A 24,226-nucleotide genomic window follows, 5' to 3' on the forward strand; every position below is an offset into this window, starting at 1 on the left:
CTGAGGTTACCTGCGATGGTTTATAGTGCCAATTGAGCCTGACTTTCTGCTATCAGTTTTGGACCCTAGGAGAAAAAAAGACAAAGATTTATAGGTGTGAGAATCCTGGAAGAGAATGTATATTTGGACAGACAATATAAGCATCCTAGCTTTAGGAGCATTTCCTGTCATTTAGAAACATGCAGTTGTACATGCTGTATCTACATAAAGTTGCAACGTATCTCGTCAAGAAATTTCACACAATTCCCATATTCACTTGGATCAACTCTGAAATACTTCAGTAGAACCCAACAGGAAAAGAAAATCTCACTGTATTTAACACAGTGAAGGCTGCTACTCTTGGACTGAGATTTTTATTGAAAGATGCTGCAGTTGTTAGAAAAGTATTTAAAGTATATAGTCCCTTTTCAGAGTGAAACTAAACAGTGGTCCCTTTTACCTCTATAGAGCTGCTTGTTGTGTGGATTCAGAGTCTCAAATTCTTCCTTTTATTGACAGAAATGACTGTTTACTGCATTTTACCCCTTAGAGCCTTGCGGAGCGGCTACAGCTTCGGGGGAGAGAGTTGGATTCCATTCTGGCTCAAGCAGGAGAAAGGGGATTGGTAACTAAATTCCAACTAAGGAATAGCCAACAAAAGGGGAGAGTGCTAAGAAAAAGATGAACAGAAATAGGGTGGGCAGGAGAGAGAAGCAAAAGGAGGCGGTTGTGTGATTTAACAGTGAAATGAATCTAAACCAATATGGAAAAGAATGGGGAGACAGGGAGAGAAATGGAGCTAGGTGAAAAAAATTGAGAAATTCAATCACTAAAAATCTAGGAAACAACTGCTTTCATCTAACGTTGAGACTATACCACTCCTCCCTTGCTAAGAGCTGGTCTTGAGGAGAGAAATTTAAATTAGAAATTACACCTCAGGAGAAACTGTTAGATTAGATTTGAGAACCTGTCCTCAGGCCTACATCAGTGAAGTGTCCTACAGGCCTTCAGCCCCTTGACGCTGTTAATACAGGGTGTGTTCTATAGGTGTAAACTTCTGAACATGAGCAAAAGGTTAATACTAGATGCATCTTAGGCAAACTTACATTCTTTGGCATTCTGGAGTTTATATATTTAGATGCAGGCAATATGGTTCCTTCTTTAAAAACCTAAATGGAACCATTCTGGCTAGTTGTAGTAGTTTTTTAAAATACAGATAGGTACACCTCCCAGGCCTGCCTTCCTTTTTGATTAAAGATACATGGGAAAAAAGGGAGCTACCTCTTCTCCAAAGCATGCCTCATGGTCTTCTGCTTTGCAGCACTTTTCTCTCATGCCAAGAAAAGCTGTAATGATGGACTTCAGTTGTTCATCTGTAATGGTGGGCTTATATTTGACAAGCCTGATGAGCAGTCTGAAAGGAGAACAAACCACAGCAATGTCTACTTAGCTTAAAGATATATAGCACATGAATTGCCAAAGAGCTTCTATGCCCTCAAAGCTACAAATCCTTATTTCAAAGTTACATTATCATCTCCTTTCCTTTGTGTAGTTTCACTGGGCCTGGTCACTGCACCATGGACGAACGGGCAGGTACGTGGACATCTCTGCACCATTCCTCAGTACAGAGTAGTAACCTTTGCTTGTAAGGTTGATTGGCCCTTGTATGCAATTGTGCAAATGTTTTTGTAGCCATGCGTAACTTTGGCGACTCCAAGGAAGAGAAGGGCCCCTCCCCGCACCAGGACCTCAGAGCTCTGCCTGTTTGAACGTATGACATGAATAGCTGGGGGGGAGGGCAGACCAGCAGCTTGACTGACATGCTACTCCACTAGCTACAGGCACCAGATGGCGCCCATATGGGTGGCATGGTTCATATGCGTGCACTGTCCCCACACAAACACAACTCTCAGGGAAGAAAGTTAGTTGCCAAGGTGTCCATTTCCAGCAACAGGAGGAGATGCAGCTCCTCAGTTGCTCTCTGTGGGAAGAAGAGATAGCACACTAAGACCCCAGGTCTCATTAGTTCTAAGGTGTGTGTCAGAGCCACTGAGAAGAGAGAAATATTTGGGTTCTGCCATTTTTGGGGACCAGAGGATGGCCCAGTGGTGCTCAGTGGAAGTTGGGAGAGCCAGGTTTAGTTGCCTGTTCTGCTGCTGATTTCCTGTGTGACCTTGGGCAAGTCACTTAGCCTCCAAAATGCCATGTGTAGACAATGCCAGATGGTGAGTGGAAGCAAGCCTCTAGCCCAGATTGACAGGGTTAGCAGGGGTCACACTAGCACTCTATAAATAGCTGTATAGAGAGTGCTTTGAAGTGCAGCTTGGCTCTGAAGACTAGGGAAGAGGTAGGCTTCAGAGCCCAAACTCCAGGCCAAGCCACAACTACCAAGCGTTGTCTATACAGCTATGTTTAGAGCAGTAGTGCAAGCCTGGCTGGGAGGCTTGTTCCAAAATGCTGAGTAGACATACCCTCTGTGCCTCAGTCCCCCTGGGGTAAAATGGGAAGAATACTGCTCCACCTCACAGGGGTCTTGGGCTAAAGACCTCAAAGATTCTGAGGTGTTAAAATACTACAGTTACAGGACCACATAAGCACCATAAACAGCCCTATTTATAAAGTTAGTTGTCTTAATGTTAGTGTCCTAAATCCATATTTTGATAGCTAAATACCCATTTTAAGAACTTATGCGCTGATTTAGGGGTCCAGATATGAGCATTTAGAGCTCTAACATTTCAAAACTTAGCTAATATTAGGTCGCTCCGTTTTTGAGTGCTCATCTTGAGACATCTTAAAGGGGCTTGATTTTCAGAACATGCTGAACCCCCTTCTTCTGAAAAAAAAATCAGACCTCTTTCTGGCCTCTCATGTTAGGCATCCAAAAATAAAATTATGGTCAGCTTTAAAATTTTATACTTCAGGGATAAAATTTTCAGTAGCACCTATGTGAGTTAGGAGCCTGAATCCCATTGATTTTACCCGTGGTGCTTAAATAGCAACGTAGGCTAGGTCTACACTACCTGCCTGAATCGGCGGGTAGAAATCGACCTCTCGGGGATCGAATTATCGCGTCTCGTCGGGACGCGACAATCGATCCCCAAATCGACGCTCTTACTCCACCAGCAGAGGTGGGAGTAAGCGCCGTCGACGGGAAGCCGCGGAGGTCGATTTTGCCACCGTCCTTACAGCGGGGTAAGTCGGCTGCGATACGTCGAATTCAGCTACGCTATTCGTGTAGCTGAATTTGCGTATCTTAAATCGACCCCCCCCCGTAGTGAGGACGTAGCCGTAGACACCTACATTTGAAAATTAGTTGCTTACAATGAAAGGCGGACAGGGAAACGAAGACCAAACAAAAAAACTGAACAAAACTTCAGGAAGCAAGGGTGGGAATATGGAGAATTGGTGAGGAGAAGAAATAAGTAAATATTTCTGGAAGAACGAGTTTTTAACAAGGGATGTGAAGGAGGAAGAGGAAACAGTAGGTGCTAGAGAGAAAGCTGGGTAGACAAGAAGAGGGTGAAGAGTAGCTGGATGGTGATACAGAAGCTGGGACAAACAGAATAAACAGGCATATCTTACTCCTGCTTCTTTTTCTGTAGCTCTGTCTCTTGAGTTGCACACAAGTCTTCATGGAAGGTGAACAGATCAGGAGTCAATGGTATGGGCACATACTTCTCATCGATTCCCAACTTGCTAAAGCACGGCCTTCTGAGAGCATAGGAGTTACTACAGCACTTACAGACATTAGGGTTTATAGAACTGTCATAGTGTCTTCTACATATTTGGCCAAGAATAAGGTCAACCTGTACGGAGAGAGAGAATTGTTTTTTACATTGGTCTTTTAAAAAAAAATAACAGACACATGCTATCCTTGGTAATTTCATGAGGGTTTCAACCTTTATAAATAAAAACCTTTATAATTTAAAGCAAAATTCCTTAAAAGGAAGCACCAGCCCACATTCCTACTGAAAGCTGAGTGCCATCAACACAAAATGGGGCCAAATTTTCAAACAGTGGCCTCCATGCACATGCAATTTAATGCGCTGTTGTCTGTGCACACAAATTATGGAATTTACACTGGGTGCTTATGACAGACCCAGACCAGTGGGGTACAGGAGTCTGGTAGAGGGCAAATATACTGGTCACTGGATGAGTAGTTTTCTGTTCCCTGAGTGACCAGAGCAGGGGCTGCACTAGAGTAATCAGGAACCTGCTAGAACCAGTTAAGGTAGGCAGGCTAATTAGGACACCTGGAGCCAATTAAGAAGAAGCTGCTAGAATCAATTAAGGCAGGCTAATCAGGGCACCTGGGTTTTAAAAGGAGCTCAATTCAGTTTGTGGTGGGAGTGTGAGGAGCTGGGAGCAAGAGGTGCAAGGAGCTGAGAGTGAGCTGCTGGAGGACTGAGGAGCACAAGTGTTATCAGACACCAGGAAGAAGGTCCTGTGGTGAGAATAAGGAAGGTGTTTGGAGGAGGCCATGGGGAAGTAGTCCAGGGAGTTGTAGCTGTCATGCAGCTGTTACAGGAGGCACTATAGACAGCTGCAGTCCACAGGGCCCTGGGCTGGAACCCGGAGTAGAGGGCGGGCCCGGGTTCCCCCCAAACCTCCCAATTGACCTGGACCGTGGGTTCTTCCAGAGAGGAAGGTCTCTGGGTTGTTCCCCCAACCCACATGGTGAATCTCTGAGGCAAGAAAATCCGCCAATAAGCGCAGGACCCACCAAGATAGAGGAGGAACTTTGTCACAACACGTGTACTTAATTTGTTTGCACCAACAGGTATTTGCAGGTGTATGTACATGTGATGCTGCAAAAAATGGCATATGCTAAAGTATACGTGCAGGCCAGTTTGTGTCCCTTTTAATAATTTGGCCCATGAGATGGAAGAATGATATAAAGTTAATCATCCCAAGGGAGCAATGTCATAGCCAGGCCATATCTGCTCACAGCCTGGTTCTGCTCCCAAGATATGCAGGAGACACATGCTATTGCCTGCAATGGGAATGGGATCAGAATTCCAGTATGTGTAACTAATGCCCCGATTCAGCAAAGGACATGCTTCACTGTAGCCCGACGGTTTTCTTGGCAAAACTATAAGCCGGATCCTCAGCTGGTGTGAATCAACATAAATCAATTGACTTCAATGGTGATATGCCTGTTTACATCACCTCATGATCTGTCCCTACACCTCAAGGCCAAGTCTGTGACCAGTTGTACATTTTGCTCCCTCATGGGGGTTCTGAGTTAGAGTTTCTCTCTAGACCCTGTGGGCAGCTGGAGATTGGGAGTAGTGGGGAGACAGCAAGATCTTCAGGAACAAGTGGGACTGAGATAAGGAAAGAAACATACTCACATTTCTCTCAGCACAAGGAAATATTTTGTCCTCACTTAGATGGCAGCATGTGGCGCCAACTGCTGCCATTTTCTTTGTGAAGTGGAGCAGCTCTTTGGATGACAGCTGAGGCATCTTCTTGGTGTAGCGGACAAGGAGCCTGAAACAACAACCTCTCAATTACAGGTGGTCCAGCAGGTTAGTAATTGATGAGCCAAATCCTCAGCTGGTGTAAATCAGCATACCTCTGATTGACTTGAATGGAACGCCAACCATTCACGCTAGCTGAGGATCTAGTCCGATGTTTTAAAGCCAGTTGCTTTCCATTTACACGGGTGTAAGCAATAAGAATCAAGTCCGTTGTGTTTGCCTACAAATACTACCACTCTACCATTGCCTTCAATGGGAGTCGAGGGACCTCATCTGTTTGCAAGACTGAGCCCTATGTGACTTCATGGGAGGCTGCAGTAGGGCAGGAGATGGGCTGGAAAAGAACTCACTTTCTTCATTTACAACGTGATCATTAGCAAGTATGGCAAGACAAATACTATGGAGTGAAAGATGAATAGATTGATGGTCAAGCCAGGTTTGCTGGGACATTTCTCCTGTTCCAAAGGCCTTTTTAAAAGCAAATGTATTGATTTGAGAGGGACCAGACTGAGAGGGCAGCATATCCTGTACATCTCTTCAGAGAAGAAGGGCCCAATTCAGCAAGGCACTTAAGATGCCTAATGCTAAGCACACACGTAATACAAGCGACTTCATTCAGAGTACTCCTGTGCTTAAAGTTAGTCCTGTGCTTAAGAACCTTGCTGAATTAGGGCCAAAGCCAGCAGCCTTGTGAGCTTGTCCACGCTCCCTATGCCCTAATGTTCGCCAACCCTGACATGGTGGGACTGTCACCTGGGATTAGGTGGTTGTTCAGTCTATTCAAGCTTTGGTCCCTCTCCTGCACAGTTAGGTTTTTTGTTAATACACACGAGTGGGGCATATTACAGCACACAGAGAGAGAACAGGAGCCTATGAGAAAGGGCAAAGCAACTCACTTTGAGCCATACTATGGCTTTTAAGTCAGAGCTCAGGGTTCAGAATTCAGCCAGAGGGCAATTGCACCTCTCAATGATCAGCAAACCTGACCTATATCACACACAGGAGACCAGGCAGTTTAACAAAGTATTTATTATCTTCACACTTCATGAGTTGAACTATGGACCTAATTCATGAGCTAGAACGTTACCTTGACAAAACCTAAAGTTGTTTACACCAGACTGTAGTTCTACTGATGTCGATGGATCCACACTGATGTACACCAGCTGAGGATATGGCCCCCCTGTTATTTAAAACTGGTAAACAAGGGTTGGATGCTCATTAGGAAACAAACAAAACCCCAAACATACATGTTTTGGAGGAGGTACTCTCCGTGTGCCTTGTAGAAGTCGCAGTTTGTCTTTAGCAATTCCTGGCTTTCCTGGACTTGTTTTTTGAGCATTTCTTCCTGAAAAACAGTGTAACTATGTTGTTAAAGCGGTTAGTGTGCAATGCAGAATACTACTGCATCACAATGCAGCTTTGATTATCCACAACTTCCTGTTATCTGACATATCATTATATCTCTGCTGATTGCATTAAAGTTGCCCTCCACTGTCTGAAGCCTCAACTATCTGAACATAACTCGTGCATAGACCATTAGCCCCTACATCTCTTAAATAACGGAGTTGATAATTATTCAGGGCCACATCCCTTGGGTCGTGGGGGACCCTAACTGCCACAAAGGGGAGCTCCAGGCCGTGCTGACCAATGTTGAGGACAATCAAGCAGGTGCATTAGGGATGCTGAGAAGCTCATTGGTTGGAGCCCACAAAGGCCCCAAAGGGCTCAGGGATTTCACAGACCTGAGATCTCCGTTTCTTGGCACCTCTCTCTCTACCCATGTGAAGATCACAGATAGGGCAGCACAGCAGTACTAGCTCCCTAGGAGCCATCTGCATGGAGGTGCAAGGAAGGGGCAGAGGGATCAGTGATGTGGGACTTAGAATGCACCCCTTAAAAACAAGTGTTTGTATGTGGAGAGAGGGCTCTGCTGCTGTCCTCCCCTACTTCCTGTTTTCCAAGAGAGGGGCTTACTTGTCCCGAATGGGCAGGAGTCCCTCCCAGCTACCCGCTCCTGTTTGAACAGCTAGCCAACTCTAGGATCAGTGCCCTGGGAGAGCAGAGGAGAGCTTCCAGTTGCTCCAGCTGCCACTGAATAAGCAGATGCTGTCCCCCGCATCTCCCGCACAGGGATGTTCATTCCCCAGCAAAACCCCACATGGTTCAAATAATGGAAGGGGGAGAAGACTCCATTTGCCTTCCTGCAGACTGGAGAGTATAAAGCCTTATTACAACTGCTCTCTCCTTCGAGGAAACCCTGGGGTGCAGTTCCAGACCAGGAGAGTGGAAATGCTTCCACCTCATGCCTCAATCAGCATCAGACGATGACAGTTTGTGAATGCCGCTCAGGCCTCCCGGTTATTACATGAAGTACAGTGGCACCTACCCCTTTGCCGTAGCACTCGGGAGGGTTACTGGTTTTGCAGCAATTTTCCAGTAATTCCTGGTAGCCTTTACTAACTCTTAAAAGCATGAGATGGGAGAACTCAGGATGTCGTCTTGAGTACTCATAGACAAATCTGCAAAACATGAACGATGTCAGCATTAGAAATTTGGGCCCTTCAAAGATTCATAAATGTTAAGGCTAGATGGGCCCATTACTATAATCTAGCCTGACCCCCTGCAGAACACAGGCCATAGCATTCCACCTGGTGAGGCTAGCCCAGCAACTTGTAACTGAACTGTATAGAGTACATCTGTCTGACCAACTCCTGCTGTTTGGCTCCTCCAAAGCGCTTATTATAATCAACTCAGCTTGTTTAAAGCATAAAGATGATAAGCTTTGATAAGATGTTTTTCTTCTCAGGAACCTTTTAGCCTCTATGGTTGAAGTTTTTAGTTTATTTGAAGTTGGAGGCCATTAAAGAAAAACTTGGCCCTATTTTAGCACAGGATTAATGTACAATTTGTATGTGGCCACTGACCATACATGCAGATTTCATTTATTTGCAGGGTTTATGCTAAAGATTAGCTATTTATTTATTTATTTTGGTATGCAGAGTTATTGGTCCTGATCCTGTTAGTGCGGAACGCCTCCTGGTCACGAAGTTAATCTGGCTGTTACTAGAACTGGTTGGGAAATGGATTCTGTTTCCCATGAAACATTTAGAAAATGAAGATTTTTCAACACTAGCTAATTTTTTTTGATGAATTGTTCAAAATTTCATCAAAAATTAAAATAACAAAAACATCTTGGATTTTGAAATCCCCAACAATTGCTTTTCAGGGTGGTTTTTTTTGTTTTGTTTTGTTTTTTGAGGGGGGCAGAGTATGAAAAACTGAAAAATGTTGTGGAAAATGCAAAAAGGTATTTTTCATCAAAAATCTTTTTGTAAAAAAAAATTCGTCCCGCTCTAACTATAAGACATTTTAAAAATGCATTGCTTAGCTTTATCCATTTACATCACATCCAGGGCCGGCACCAGCTAAGGAAGCAGGTGCTTGGGGCAGCCAATAGAAAGGGGCGGCACTCCGTCCACTATTGGGGCGGAACGTCCAGGTCTTCAGCGGGAATTCGGTGTCGAGTCCCTCAGTCCCTCTCTTCCTCTTTGAGCTGCCGCCGAAGAGGAAGAGAGGGAGTGAAGAATGGAGAGGCGCGATTGAGCTGCCGCCGAAGTGTTTTTGTTTTTTGTTTTTTTTTTCCGCCGCTTGGGGCGGCAAAAAACCTGGAGCCGGCCCTGATCACATCTAAATGCTAGCGAACTTCTTTCCAACAAGGAACCAAGTCCTTAGATATGGTGTCATTCAGGTGAGGTAATCGGCTGATACTAACCCAGAAGCTGGCCCAGAAGATGTTGACTTTCACGTTCATAAACGAAAGCATTATATTTCAAACAGCTTCTGGGTGTACATCTGGGATGTGATCATGATTCCATTAAAGCCAATGGAAATTTTTGCTATTGATTGCAATGGGAGTAGAATCACAGCCAGAATCGGACTAAAGCAGACATGTTTAGATAAAGATCTGGGTTTAGTTTAGACAAGTTTATGGCTGAACCAGGGCTAACATTGGAATCTGGGATTGGAACGGACAGCACTGGAAATTTAAGATTTTTCACCCTGTTCTTGGTCATGATCGACCAGCCCAAATAGCGGAAAACTTATGAAGTCAGAAGTTCCACATTTGCTCCCATCCCATTCTCAAATTCAGCAGCATTGAAGGTTCTGGTTTTTTTTCCTTTCTCTAAAAAAACAATGGAACTAGCAGTATTCAGGTAAACCTCAGTAAAACCAAATAGCTCTATGTTTATACTTGTGCTAATGTTTTTAAATATTCCATTAAGCCCCCTTCAGAGCCAAAAATAACACAGTATTTCAGTTACTAGATGATGGAATTATAGAACTATGAGAAGAGCAGATCTTTCATTGTTTTAGTCACGTAAAAGGCTTACAAATGCATTAATAAAAACCCCTGATAAATGTAAAGGCAAATACAAATAAAGGCCAATATTTGAAATAAAAACCCCTTGAAAATTAGGCATACTATTTTTTTGTTTGTTTGTTTGCAATAAACCTACTCAGTGCCTAAACCAGACTTAATGGGTCAAGATATGGGCTAGTACACTGACCGCATTCCCACATACAGACTTAGTTCACAAGGTGGAGTTTTGCAAGCAAAGCTTTGGCTTCTAAATTGGAATGCTGGGCCTGAACAATTGGAATGCTGGGCCTGCAACGCTTAAGTGACAGAGATACACCAGAGTAGATTGAAAGCTGCATTACCGAGCCAGGAAGTTATCTTGTTCCTTGGCAAAGTGCTCACACACATCTTTGTCTTCTATGAACTCTCTGACTGTGGGAGACAAGTCTGCAGGTTTGTCATCATTTTCCAACTCTACTATGCATTCGCTTCGTTCCACCTCTTGCTTTTCACAGCAGTCGCTGAGTTTAGTTGATACAGTATCTTTGTGGGCACAGACATAATTTGACAGCTCTATCTGTAAAGAAATTAAAAAAGACTGGTACTTTATATCTGGTTTTTCTCATTGTTTTGCAGTTGGAAACCCCTCCTTCAATTATGATTTTTAATACAGTAGAGCTTAGAGAAGTTCCTAGCTGAGATAAGGCCCCATTAATATCTACCTCCTAGCTGTTACAGTGTTTTTCATCTGTACAGCTCAAGGTGTTTTTTGTGGAGGGCATGGGAGTTGTTTTACAAAGGTCAATATCCGTATCCTCATTTTACAGATGGGGAAACTGAAACACAGAGAGGTGAAGTGAATTGCCCAAGGGCAGACAGTGAGCCAGCAGCAGAAGTGGGACTAGAACCCTAGTCTTAGGCCACTGCTTTATTCACTAGGCAACACTGCCTCCCATTGTACTAAGCACTGTACATACCCATAGTAAGAGACAGTCTCAACCCTGAAACTCTTAAATCTAAATAGGCAAGACAGACAAAAAGTGGGAGAAAGAATTGCAACATGCAAGTAGAAGATGCCTTGAAGTTATTTAGGTGCCTAACTTCCATGGGATTTAGACACCTAACTACCTTTGAAGATGTGAGACAGAGAGATTAAGTGATTTGCCCAAGGTTACACAAGAAGTCTGTGGCAGAGCCAGGAACTGAACGCAGTTTTCCTGAATCCCAGTCTAGTGCCTTAGCCACAAACTCATCCTTGTGCCTTATGCTTTCTGCCTATTTCACTGCAAACAGAGTCACATGGGATAATTTAGCAGGATGAACAATTCTCATCTATGTATCAATCTTTCGGGCTTTAAACGCCTAATTTGGAGAACAATGAACAGATGCATAAAAGATCAGCAAAAAGGAACAAAACTAGAAGGAAGGAAACCCACTATGAAACCTACTTTTTTTAAACATAGAAGTGGTAAATAAGTTATTCTTTTACCCTCTCGTGTATACATTCCATCATGTCACCATGACAACACTCCGTGTGCATGTGAACAATATCCGTTGCGAGTTTGGTAGCAGTAGCAAAATCAATCTTTGGAAATTTTTGGCTGATTTGAACAAGTTTCCTAGAAAGAATAAATACAAGTATTGTTTAAAACTTAGAATGCAATAATATGATCTCTAGCAGTGGCCTGCCTCTGCTGCCACTGAAGTTAATGATAAAAACTGCAATTGAATTAAGTGGTAAGGAAATTTGGTCCCCAACTCCCACTGAACTTCAATAAGAGCTGGTCACTTAATTCCCTTAGGCCTCTTTGAAAATCTAAGACAATGGTGTCTAAATCTAAATCCGAAGAAGTGGGTTGTAGCCCACGAAAGCTTATGCTCTAATAAATTTGTTAGTCTCTAAGGTGCCACAAGTACTCCTGTTATTAAGACAATGGTGTTATTCATGAGTATAAAGCTGAAGTTACACATGGGTGAATCAGGCCTGTAACTGGTACAGAACTACCACAGAAACACTCCAGTGGCTAGTTAGAACTAGTTGGGCTGCATTTTGAAGTCAGACCAGCAGCCACCAAAGGTCTGTGCTGGTGTAAAAGAGAGCAGAATTTGGCCATTATTTTAAAGCTGGCTTCCCCCTAAAAGTTAAGGTTTTAAGAACATTCTGCTACACTTATATTTGGAGTTGCATGCCTAATTTGCATTCCCGATTACACATCCCGCAGGCCATCTGCATGTAAAAGGTGGGGTGGTTGCATGCAGAATCATGGTAACTGTGTGTTCAGGGGTGCACGTGTTTTTGTGCAGACATTTAGGTGCACATAAAGTTTTCTGCGAATCTGACCTGTAAATTCTGTTATAAAATGGACTCAAATTAGAGTATACTTATTGCTCACATGGCAAAGCAGTAACACTGAGTCCCTGCTCTTTACACATATCCGCATCCATCAAATGAATGTTCACAAAAATGATTTACTGTGATCTAAGTAATTTAAGTGGGGCCTGCAACCACTAAAGCTCTGTGGACTTTCATTTTATGGCAGTCCCCTTCCTTTCTCTTTGGTAATCCCTAAAGTTGCCCATGGCTGCTGGTAAGAAAAGGGGATGGCCAGATATAGTACTATCTGAGAGGATAATGTTTTCCCCTGCGTGCAGATGGGAGTTAGGGGCTTTAAATAATTCTGCAAAAAAACACTTAGAGCTTCAACCCTTCAACCATCCTCGTACACAGCCTGGTCCACACTAACCCCCCACTTGGAACTAAGATACGCAACTTCAGCTACGTGAATAACATAGCTGAAGTTGAAGTACCTTAGTTCGAACTTACCGCGGATCCAGACGCGGCAGGCAGGCTCCCCCGTCGACTCCGCGGTACTCCTCTCGCCGAGCAGGAGTACCGGCGTCGACGGCGAGCACTTCCGGGATCGATTTATCGCGTCTAGACAAGACGTGATAAATCGATCCCAGAAGATCGATTGCTTACCGCCGGACCCGGAGGTAAGTATAGACGTACCCAGTAGTGACAGGAAAGTCCACAAGGAGGGTAGGTGCGGTGATGCAAGGTGACTCCACTGATGGGCCTTGAGCCAGCCAACACAGTCACATCAGCACTGGCTGGGGAGAGGGGAAGATTAGTATTATATTAGCAGGATGCACCTGTTTATTACATCCCCTATGCAGCCTACAGCTTTAGAGCTTCATTCCACTGGCAACTGTGGTGTGACGGGGTGTACCACGCCCCCTGCTGGAGGCCTCGTGGTCCTACCACACCCTGCCCCAGAAAAGGAGCAATAAAGGTAGGTCCTCCAGGCCTGCCTAGAAAGGCTGCAGGGAAGCAGCCAATCAGAGCTTAGCAGGCTGAGAAAAAAGGAGCTGCAGGGGCGGAGCCACTCATTTCCCTGGTGGGGACCAGAGAAGCAAGGATGGTGCTTGTTGCTGGAGCTCAAGGAAGAATCAGAGGATGGGTTTGGTGATGTTGGCATTCCATGAGGAAGAATTTCAGCCCTGAGGTAAGGGGGAAGGGGCTATGTGGGAAGTGGCCCAGGGAATAGCAGCAGCAGTAACTATTACAGGAAGCAGCACGTGGTTGCTATTTATAGGCTCCCTGGGTTGGGAGCCTATAAATAGCTGGCAGAGTGGCCTAAGTGCCAAGAAGGGGATAAGGCTTGTTTAGATGCCCAAGTGAAGGGCAGGACTGAAAGAGTCTCCAGAGAGGAAGCCCTAGGGCACTGCTCTATATCAGGGCAGATGTGCCCTTAAAGTTAGCCCAGAAAGGGCAGAAGACTGAGCCCAGAGACCGGGTTAAAGACATTACCGATTGCCCAGAGATGGGGCTGAAGACCTTGGAGAGGGCCAACCATTTGTTGGCCTTCGTTACCTCAGAAGGGGTTTGTGAGTTCAATGCATATTAACTGTGTGACTTAGCCCGAAGGTTGAGCCACTGAAGACCTACCTGACGAGGGCAACAGCCCACAGAGGCACCGTGAAAAGAGAGAGAAAGTGAGTTCAGGTCCGCACCTGCTGAAAGGAGGCGCTCATGAGAGGCCCCTGTCATAGAAGGTAAGTTTAAAATTATAGAGCTGTGTGTCCTCCACTTCCTAGAAAGGACCGTAGTGTGTTGGGGGAGGGAGCCACTTCTGGGTTACGTTCATTCAAGCTCTGATGCTATTGTAAATGCACATCCTCTGAGTGCTTCTCGGTTCTGCCTCCATCACCAGGCTGCACAACACTACACGGTGTCTTGCAGGGGAATCCTCCCTGAAGCACATCCATCCTCACTGGCACAGGCAGAACCCCCTTGCACCAGCTCTAGACAGCCAAAAAATACCCTGGTGCTTAACCATCCTTATTTCTGTCTCCTCCAGAGACAGCTTGAGAGTGGTTGTCAAGGAGAAGAGCTACAGTGTGGAGGCCTGGTATTTTTTTTAAAACATCTCAGGGCCCTGTCTTGTGTTCTTTGCACACCTCTTTCACAGTCCCTTCAGTTCACTTTGTCTTCTAAAGACAAGCAGTAGGCTTCTGGCAGGTGTACCGTTGGGGGGGAGGGGGAAAGGGCCTTTTTTCTAAGTAACCAAAATGTTGTACATTGAATAAACAAGCTACAGACTTACAGAGCCTTTAAGGCTCTTTCTCCAAACTTCTTCAGGATCTCACATGTTTGTTCCTGTACCAAGCCACTTTCTTTCACTGACTTCATCGCAGATGGTGCCTGTTATAAAGATGAGGTCAACCGTTTAAAAAAAACACAACGTACTGGTCAAATGAATGAAGAAAACAGAATCAGAAATAGAGAATTTTAGCAGAAACACAAAAGGGTTTTTTCCTGCTTAGCTATAAAGTGTCCACCAAAGCACAAGGAAGCCGGATCACATAGTTTTAATTCATGTGGCTGGATCACCAGCCTCTTATTTCGTTACAGAGTTTTGTGAAATCCTGCCCATTAGAAACCCTTTTATTAAACACTACTCTGTGTTTTTTAAACTGGGCGTGGATAATCTGCTCTGACGATCTACAGTACATATGCCTCCTTCTTAAGAGCTTCATTTTGCAAAGTGCTGAGAGCCTCTTAAAGTACTCACCTACACTATACTGCTGCTAAAGATGTTAGCGGAAGGTGAAGGTTCTCAGCACCACGCAGTATCAGGCCCCAAGCCAGTCTAATGCAGCTATTCTAATAATACAATTAGCATTCTCCCATCCTATTGCACCAATATCTGATAAAATAAGTACATCTACCTGAGATTCAATAGTGAGAAGGGTTACATCGGTACTACACAGACAGGCAGACATAAAGAGAGAAGATAAGATACTTTGTTCATTTAGAATAACAGGAAAGAGGAACTTTAATAATAGAATGTTGACTGAGATTTTCAAACACTCTAGGTGACGTAGATACAGATGTTCCATTAATGTTAGGGGAAGTTGTGTCTAAATCCCCTACACTGCTTTGAAAGTCTCAGCCACCAATCCTAAAACGGTGTCCTCTCTTTGAAAATAAACTTTTTGTTGTTACCTTGAAGGCAGTGGGAGCTGCCAGTGCTCACTACCTCTGAAAATCAGACCATTTTTCTTAAGAGTCAAAGGCCCCAATTCAGGAAAGCACATGCTTAAGTCCTGTCCTGAATGGAAGTGATTGCTGGAATCGGGGCCTAAATAAAGGTTTAGGTGACTAAAATGGAAAAAGCTGACCTTCAGCTCTGCTTCAAGCATTTCTCTAGCTATAGGAGACCACTAATCAAAGCCTGAAGTAAATGTACATATTAAAACAAAATACCTTTTCATTGAAGCATGCATCCTTGTCATCAGCTTTGCAGCAGTCTTTCATCAACTCCTCATAATGACCAGCACCGCCAAGAATTGTTGGGGAATACAGTAAAGGATGCCTCCTGGCAAGCTCATAGATGTATCTAAAATGGAAAGGTGCCTTGAATTAACTTTGAGCGTAAGCTCCGAGGGCAGAGTCCAGATGGTTTGGATGGGTTGTAAAGTGTCATATGCACTTATGCTGCTCTATAATTAATATACAGCAACGCCTGTTATACCAGCCACCCCAGTCAATGCTATTTTCCTGCCATTATAACTGGGAAGAGTATAATGCAATGGGATTTAACATGAAGGAATTCTGTTGCAAAGGGGTGCTAAGATTTTACTAGAATTTAAGGGCTCAATCCTGCAAGGTGCTGAGTGCTCTAGGCCGGATCCAGCAACACATTTAAGCACATGCTTAACTTGAAGCACCTATGACTTCAAGGGAACTTCTCATATGCTTAAAGTTAAGCCCAAATGCGTTGCTTGATCAAACCAGTGTGGTTGGCGCCTTGCAAGTGCCATGAAAGATTACCACAGTTAGCAGGTCCTAGAACAGGATTCATAATAGAACAGTAATTCATGTTTGCTCTGGGGTATAATGGCCCTTTTGGAGCAAAGGGGGGCAGAAGACCCCATTCTGGGGAGTTGAAAGGTACAAAGGTCTTGAATGGGATAATGGGGGCGGGGGGGGGGGGGCAGAAGCTGAGATGCCAGTTAGTTACCTGCCAGCACCTGAGGGGAAAAAGGTGAGTGCCAGGCTTAAGTAATGATAAAGCCACCTGGGGAAAGAGCTGAATGGAGGTTCTTATAAGGGAAGGAAACTCAGGGGTGCAAAGGAACCTGCTGGGAAAATCCAAGCAGGAAGCGTGTGAGGAAAGCTCTTTAAGCAGGTTGGCTGGGGGAGACCCTGACTAAGCAGGGGAGAGAAGTAAGGGGAATTGGAGAGAGTGGGTAGGAAGGGGCCCAGAGAAGTTGCAGTACGGGTGAAGGAGCAGACTAACTGTTCAGTACAGGGTCCCTGGACCAGAACCCAGAATAGATGGTGGGATTAGGTTCCCCCACTGGCCCCAGGAAAGGGGGCATACAAGCCCCTTGCAAGGATTATTGAGTGGGGAGGCTGCAGGCTGAGCCATAAAGACATGCTGAGGACTAGCCTCAGATAAGGCAGAAAGATTTTTTTTCCCCCCTGTTAAGATGTTTCTGGGACTGCTAGTAGGGTTGCTAACCCTCCTGGTTTTGCTGGGAGTCTCCCAGAATCCGGCTCTATCTCCTGGAGGCTACTGAAGCCAAACCGGGAGATTTGAGGCAGGGGGTCTCCGCACACTGCCCCCGCCCCAAGCGCCAACTCCACAGCTCCTATTGGCCGGGAACTATGGCCTATGGGAGTTGTAGGGGTGGTGCGTGCGGGCTGCAGGAGCAGCTATCAGAGTGATGTGCCAGTCACTTTCGAGAGCCACCCAAGGTAAGCACTGCCCGGCTGGAGCCTGCACCCCTCACCCCCTCGTGCACCCCAACCCCTTGCCCCAGCCTGGTGAAAGTGAGTGAGGGTGGGGGAGAGCGAGCAATGGAGGGAGGGGAGGTGGAGTGAGCAGGCGATGGGGCCTCGGGGCAGCGGGCGGGGCAAGGGTGTTTGGGTTTGTGCGATTAGACAGTTGGAAACCCTCACTTCTAGTTTGGACAAATCTGACTCCAGAAAGGTTGGACTTAAGATGGTGACTCAGCCAGAGGGCCAAGTTACTGGCAGAGAAATTGTGGCAGTGCAGGCAGCCCTAGAGAGAGAGGAGCTGTGGCATGCCCGCCCACAAGGAGGCGCCTATCAGTAAGTTTACAGAGCTGAGAACCACGGCATGTAACTCATTCGATTCTAATATAAAATTAGTTTACTTACAAGCCCAGAAGTGCTACTCGATTCTCTTGGTACTGTTTGCATCCCTGTTCAGCGTCTGGTTTTTTAAAAGGAGGAATGAATCCTGGTGTAGAATTTTTATGGGATAGAAAACATTCATTTCTTTCAGGGTCAGTTTTAGCACAGCAGGCAGCTAACCCATATTTCTCAGGAAGGCCTTGCTCATGGCAGATTTCATCCAGGAAAATGGCAGTCTGTGGAAAGAAGAAACATTTCTGTTTGTCTGTAGTTGCACTGTCTTTCCTCTTGTGGAAAGACCATTTAAGACCACAAACTATTGACAGAGCCATGACTCTTACAAACTGATTTCCCCTCCCCCCTTTTTTTTTTATTCCTTTCTACTTTGACTGCAATGGGAATTGGATTGGGCCCTAAACTTGGAGGCCAGGATTATCAAAATTGGTGCCTAACTTTAGGCTCCTAAATCCATGTTTAGGCAACTAAACAAGTGGGATGATTTTCAAACATAATGAGCACCCAGCGGCTCCCACTGAGGTTCAGATAATCTTCAAATCTTTACCCAAACCAAGATGGTTTGTCCACCTCCATATTGTAATATCAAGTATGACAAGACACAAAGCCATGTGGGTTTCTGCATCTCTGATTAGAATTGAAACTGTGTGATGAAAAGCATCCTCCTCCCGACTTACAAAATAAGTTCAAGCAGCAAAATTCAGATCCAGATCTCAAGCTCCCCACAGAGCTGGGTTGCTCGGATCCAGGGTTTTGGTTCAACCCATTCTAACAAATAGGAGGCATGTGCACAAATCTAATCCAGATTTGGATACTGAAACAAAATTTCAAGGATATTTGGATGCAACATTTTTGTTCAGACCCCATCTCTGACAGAAAGTGAGACTGCTATGAGTTAATTGCTAAAATCAAATTAAGGCTCCTTCCTTGCTGCTAATGAGTGGCACCGGCTGCTACTGAATGTAGTTACATTGACCTTAGATGCCAAATTTCTGTCTAAGCAGACTTTTTTTTTTAAAGATACAGACCAGGATTTTTCAAAAGTGACTAATGATTTTGGAGGACTTCAGTTTTTCAGTGCCTTACTTGAGATGCCCTAAAGTGAGTCTTATTTTCAGAAAGTGCTGAGCACTCATCCTCTGAAAATCAAGTTCCTTTGAGGCACTTCAAGTTGGACATCCAAAATTGAAGCCCCTGAAATCACTAGTCACTTTTGAAAATCTTGGTCATGATAGCAATACAATCATGTTGTCTTGGCCACAATAATAATACTATCTTTGCTTACCAGCGGCTTCAGACATGTTGGGTCTTCCTTGCTGGCGACACATTTTTGTGCAAGGTCTGTGACATCTTTTACCATTTTAGCTGCTTCTTCATAAGTGATTTCCTGCACATTCTGAGCAAATATGGCAATGGCACTGCAACAAGATAATACTGTTACATAGATACCTAGCTACCAAAAAGCAAAATGGATTTCTTTAAGCTGTGTGGGTGCTACATCTGATCCAGAGGTCAAAGACTTCCTCATAGGAGCTGGTTGTATTGGCAGGGCTGGAGGACAGGTCTAACATAGAACCTGAGATGCAACCAAAGACCATTTTTCCTGACCTACTGAACCATGGTGGTAAAGTCAGTGTGGAATCAGACTTATAGTCATGTTTTTGCATTGTGTAGTGATAAAATATGATGAAGATCCATCTCAAACCTACAGGAGAATGGCCAAAGAAGCTCAATGCTGAACCATTTGCTCAATGGTGAACTGAAGGCAGTTTAAATGAATTTGTCTTTCTGTAGCCATGGTAGAGCTAATGCATTGCAATAGAGATTTCCATTCCCCCATGCATCCATTATCATGGCAAATCAGTCTCTTAAGTTCATATTAGTTGTATATCATAATTAGTATTTCTCCCTCTGATCATTAGGGTTATTTGTATGATACCTTGTTCCTACTTTTTGTCTGGTTCCCACTCTCTCCCACCCCCATTCTGAAATGAAAATCCTCTGATATAAGAATATAAAATTAGAAGTTAGGAGGCAATCAAATTCCACCAAGACTCTTGCAGTTACAGAAAACTGATAGTGTGAAAGACCCTCACATCAGCCTTACCAATGATCCACACTCATTGTTCCCAGGCAAGGCAAGAAACCCTGAGAGCTCTACCAATATATCATGGAGGGATGGGTATGCTTTCTTGACCCCAGATTTGGCTGTCCGCTTAACTCTGAGTAAGAACCATCATAGTTAAGCATCTTAACCCTACTTAACTATGATGACAGCTGATGAACTCTCAAATATGGATCCTGTTTTATGAAAATGCCCTTAAGTTATAAAAATTTCAAAGAGAAGAATTTTCAAAGGTGGTTTTTTGGGTTTTTTTTGGATGGTTGGGTTTTTTTGGTCCATAAAGCATCAGCTGCATTTCATAAGGAATCTGTAGCTGTAAATAATATCTGCATTGCTTGGAACAAACAAGAGCTTGTCAGAGCTTGAACTTCCCCGTCCCTATGTTGTGTAGGCAGCAGAGATCTGCATTGCAGAGAGCGGTCGCCAGCTGGCAGTTCTCTTTCCTCCAGGTATTATTGCAGTAAGGCTGAAAAAGTCAATGGACTACAGTAAGGGCAGGGAAGAAATATTGGCAGGATTTTGCACAGTTGGCATGGATGTCCGGGCCATCTTTGGAAACAATGTAATGTGCCTTCCCAAAACCTTATTCTTGTTGAACGTGACAAAATCTAACTTCCCTGTAGTTTTGATCTTGGCTTGTCTCTAGCTGCCGTGTTTCCTACTAGCCAGAAATAGTCTTTTCTTTTAAAACTCTAGTTACTTCAAACAGCAATGATCAAAGGATCTCCTGGAGGTGAGTTTATGAATTGGTGGGGATAATGGGTAGCTAATACTTGGGACTAGATAGTGCTGTTCAGCTCAGCCCTGAGCTGCACCGTCCCAGGAGGCACTGTAATTCATCAACCGCGCTCTGAGTCATAATTTCTCCCATGCTGCTCCTTCTCCAGAGGGACAGCAATCGGCTACTGGTGGATAGCCTCTCCCTGTGCCCGCTCACTGAAGCACGCCAGCACTTCATTTGGGGGAAGGATGCAACTAAGGTTCTGCCCATTCTCTGCTTCTCCCCACCCCCACTCCCTTCGTGCTGGCTCTGAGGACTAACAGGTGCCCAGGGCCCATTGGCACCTGCATATCCACAGACAAGCTCAGAGCAGTCTGCATAGAGCTGTAAGGGCCTGTTCTTATTGCCCCGCTTCCTCATAGGTGGGGGCAGAGGCCAAGTCATCTAATTTGTCTCACTTTATTTGATGTTTGCTCTGACTTATTTTGTTGCTCCGAAGATCGACTTTTATTCTGCCAATATTTTTAAATGTATTTTTTTCAGTATCTGGCTCATTAGTAGTCTTTCATTTCTGAACTGGATAAAAATACACTGTAAGGATCATTGGCTTCACACTGTCAGCTGGATTGTTATCAGTCACACTTACACGCCTTTAAAATTCTCCTCGTGTAGCTCAGTAAAACAATGGCCAAGGGTGTGTTTTTCGTCTGAAAAATAAGATAATTTGGTCTTTGAATCACCAAATGTTTAATACATATGTATTTTATTAAGCATTTTCTTGATCTGTAAAGGATAGTTGAATAGTTAGGGTGCTACCCGGACCTAGAGTCACATCTCCGCTCTGCGTCCAATTTCCCATGTGACCTTGGACAGGTCTGTTAGTTTCCCTCTGCTTCTGTTCCCCATCTGGGTAATGGATGGGGACAACAGTGCTTCCCCACCTTACATGGTGGTTATGATGAGAATAAATATGCTAACAATTAAGTGCTCTGATACTTTGGTAATGGTGGGCCAAGTATTTAGTACCTCAGTATCTTAAAACCTTGCTTAGTTATTTAAAGGGATCTTTGATCACTGGCCAGTTTGAGTTAAAATGGGGGATTATGTATTTAAAGTTAATGAGCTAAAATCAGCACTGCATGAGTGGCTAAAACTCCTTTGAAGTTAATAGAGTTCACCCTCGTACAAAAATCTAACTATTTGCCCATGGGCATTTGTGGAAACCAGACTTTCAAACAGGAATCTCAAGAATGCCCCATTTTTCTAGGAATCTAAGATTCTTAGTAGGCACTTTTTTTTTTTTTTTAGGACCTGCCTCTGCATTCTATAAAGTAAGTAGCTCCCAAGATGAAAGTACAATCAACATGAGTATGATGAAGCTCTGTGTGTTTAAAACCATCCTGCATATTGTACACCTCTAAGTAAATATTATACTGTTCCATATATTACATGAATACTCAAAGCATTAATAAGCCACAAACCGGAGAATGATCACGTGAAATTGGAAAAAGGTGGCACAGAAAACAGCTTCTAGATTTTAAATATTAAGGTCTAGATTCTGCCACCGTTACTCACTAAAACTAATTGCACTGCTCACAGAATAAGGTACTAATCAATTTAAGTAAGGGTGGCGGTATTGGGCCCTAAATATTCACCCAGTTTGTTCTTCAAAACATATTTTAAAAAACACTAGATAGCACTAATAGTACTAAGACTCTTACTGACAGGGGTATCAAACTGAGCATTACATATAAAGTCCAAATCCTGTTTACCTTACTCATGCAAATCTCCCACTAGTTCCCAATGACTTGCATGAAAAAGGTGAGCGTGATTTGGCTTGAAAAGAGACCGTGTACTTGCAGAGTCTGACTTAGAACCTTAAATGTTTTCTAAACCATGTTCACAAATCCAGTTGGTAATCTGGTATTTGAAATGTAGTAGCCTATTTTGAGAAGTCAGACCCACTGTGTGCTTTTGATCTTGTTCCTGTGAAGTCAGAGCCATTATATAATTGTGATGTACTATTCAGATGTATCAATTATAACTGTTAACTTTTTATATTACTTTTTTGTTTTAGAATGGGCAATGACCATATGAGATCCCCAAATGACCACAACAAGTTGTGTGTGGACGTTTTATACGAAAGCTTATAGTTAATGTACAAGAAATATTCTTACCTACATCCCGATATCTTCTGGGCAGGGTTTTTGATTCGGTAAAGCTTACCAAGAAAATAAAAGAAATGAATGTTCCCCACTTCATGGTGTCAGATTTGGGGGGGCCTGGAATGTATGTGAAAGGTAGAAAGAGAGCAGAAAGGTGTTCCTTTTATACTCTTCTCAAGTAATGTCTGGTTAATGAAAAAACCCTTTTGCTGTCGTATCTGACGTTAAAACTTTTGGAATATTCCTGCTAATAATTAAATAGATAAAATTATTTGCTCATTATGTTTGTTAACTGGGCATCTTGTCACAAAAAGGCCTTGTAGATTCATTAGTCTTTCAGAATTTAGACAAATAGCCTTTTGTAAATTACCTTATCTCACTACAAACAAGATGTTTAAACAAACTCTTTTTTCATTACTGTGCTCTTTATCCTGTAGCCGATATGCAGACTCTTCCACCCCCACCAGCATATGTTCAAAGGTGAACTATTCTGCTAGCAGTGCATAGGTGATGCCCTGTCAAGTGAAAGACCCCGAGTTCAGAAGTAGACTTGTGACTCTTGCTTTCTAGATTGCTGAGCCAGCTCTTACCCCAGCTACAGTGCCACAGTGGGGGGAAAATTGGAATAAGGTACCATGTAAGATACTCGATCTGCAAAATTATCCATTCACACGAGAACATCTCCAAAAACTTGAAAAAAGTCTCTAACCTTCTCCCAGAACTTGAAACAAACCTGATCTGAAGGCTGCAGAATGGAGGGGAAATGCAAAAAAAAAAAAAAAAAAAAAAAAAAATCCTTTTATTTTAGTGACTTCTGTTTCATTTGTTCATGCTACAGTGATCACCATTAGTAAATAAAATATTAGGAGACACATAATGTAGTTTTAAAATTGTAACAAGAAACGAAATAGGAAGGGCTGGAGTAGGAGCTATGCATTACGCTCTAAAAAGCAAAGCTGTTAAGAGGCAGAGATAGTGTAGCTTTTAGGATTGTTTTCAATTCTTCTAATGAAACTTCTCGTTCCATGCTAGGAGAAATCAGACATGATATCAGAAGCTGACTGATACTGAACCAATATTAAAAAAAAAAAAAGGGGGGGGGGGGGAGCATACCAAAATCCAGCCCTCCCCAAACCTTTCCATCTGAGAAGCCCACAGAATGGCTAAAGAGGATGGGGAACTTCAAACAGATGCTGAAGCGCAATGAATCTTCACGCACAGAGGTGAAGTAACAGCTCATTAACTTAAGCTGAAAGTACTTATAAACCATTGTTCTTTACTCAGGAAGGAGGCTAACTTAAAATGATTGAGCATTTTATTACACTCATGTTTGGAATGAACAAATGGGTGTACTTTTTACCAAAAGAGATCCACAGAAAACCTGGAAGCCATTGTAAGGGCCCCTATATGACCAACCAGAGCACTGTGGCTTTTGGCATCTGTAAAGAAGAATACATAGGAGATCACGTGGCAGTGGGGATTTCAAACAAAGATTTTAAACTTTCAGAAATGTTACATTAATGGCTGATGTAACTCTACAAGAGGGGGTACGAACTGATGCATCAGCCTCAGCTACTCAAAATGGAAGTCACGCAGTAAGAAACAGTGGAAGCATAGTGCAAGAAGTAGCAAATAGAAAAATTCCATGGCAAAAAGGGAAATGGTTTAAAATATACATCTTAAGGGCACTGAGCCCGCTGTGCACACAC

At 43.7% G+C, this 24,226-nt stretch overlaps 1 protein-coding gene across 1 annotated transcript; it reads right to left on the reverse strand.

Moving 5' to 3' along the window:
* Positions 1 to 20: 20 nt before the first annotated feature.
* LOC135879151 (alpha-fetoprotein-like) lies at positions 21 to 22,614 on the reverse strand. The gene is made up of 14 exons (XM_065405014.1): positions 22,530 to 22,614; positions 20,999 to 21,059; positions 18,792 to 18,924; positions 17,516 to 17,727; positions 15,593 to 15,725; positions 14,430 to 14,527; positions 11,312 to 11,441; positions 10,185 to 10,399; positions 7,849 to 7,981; positions 6,710 to 6,807; positions 5,334 to 5,472; positions 3,562 to 3,785; positions 1,261 to 1,393; positions 21 to 65 (listed from the first exon to the last, which is right to left on the reverse strand). Exons 1-14 carry the CDS (start codon positions 22,612 to 22,614, stop codon positions 21 to 23), a joined length of 1,839 nt encoding a protein of 612 aa, XP_065261086.1.
* Positions 22,615 to 24,226: the final 1,612 nt, after the last annotated feature.

The sequence above is a fragment of the Emys orbicularis genome, chromosome 5, assembly GCF_028017835.1.
Source record: "Emys orbicularis isolate rEmyOrb1 chromosome 5, rEmyOrb1.hap1, whole genome shotgun sequence".
NCBI lineage: Eukaryota > Metazoa > Chordata > Testudines > Emydidae > Emys > Emys orbicularis.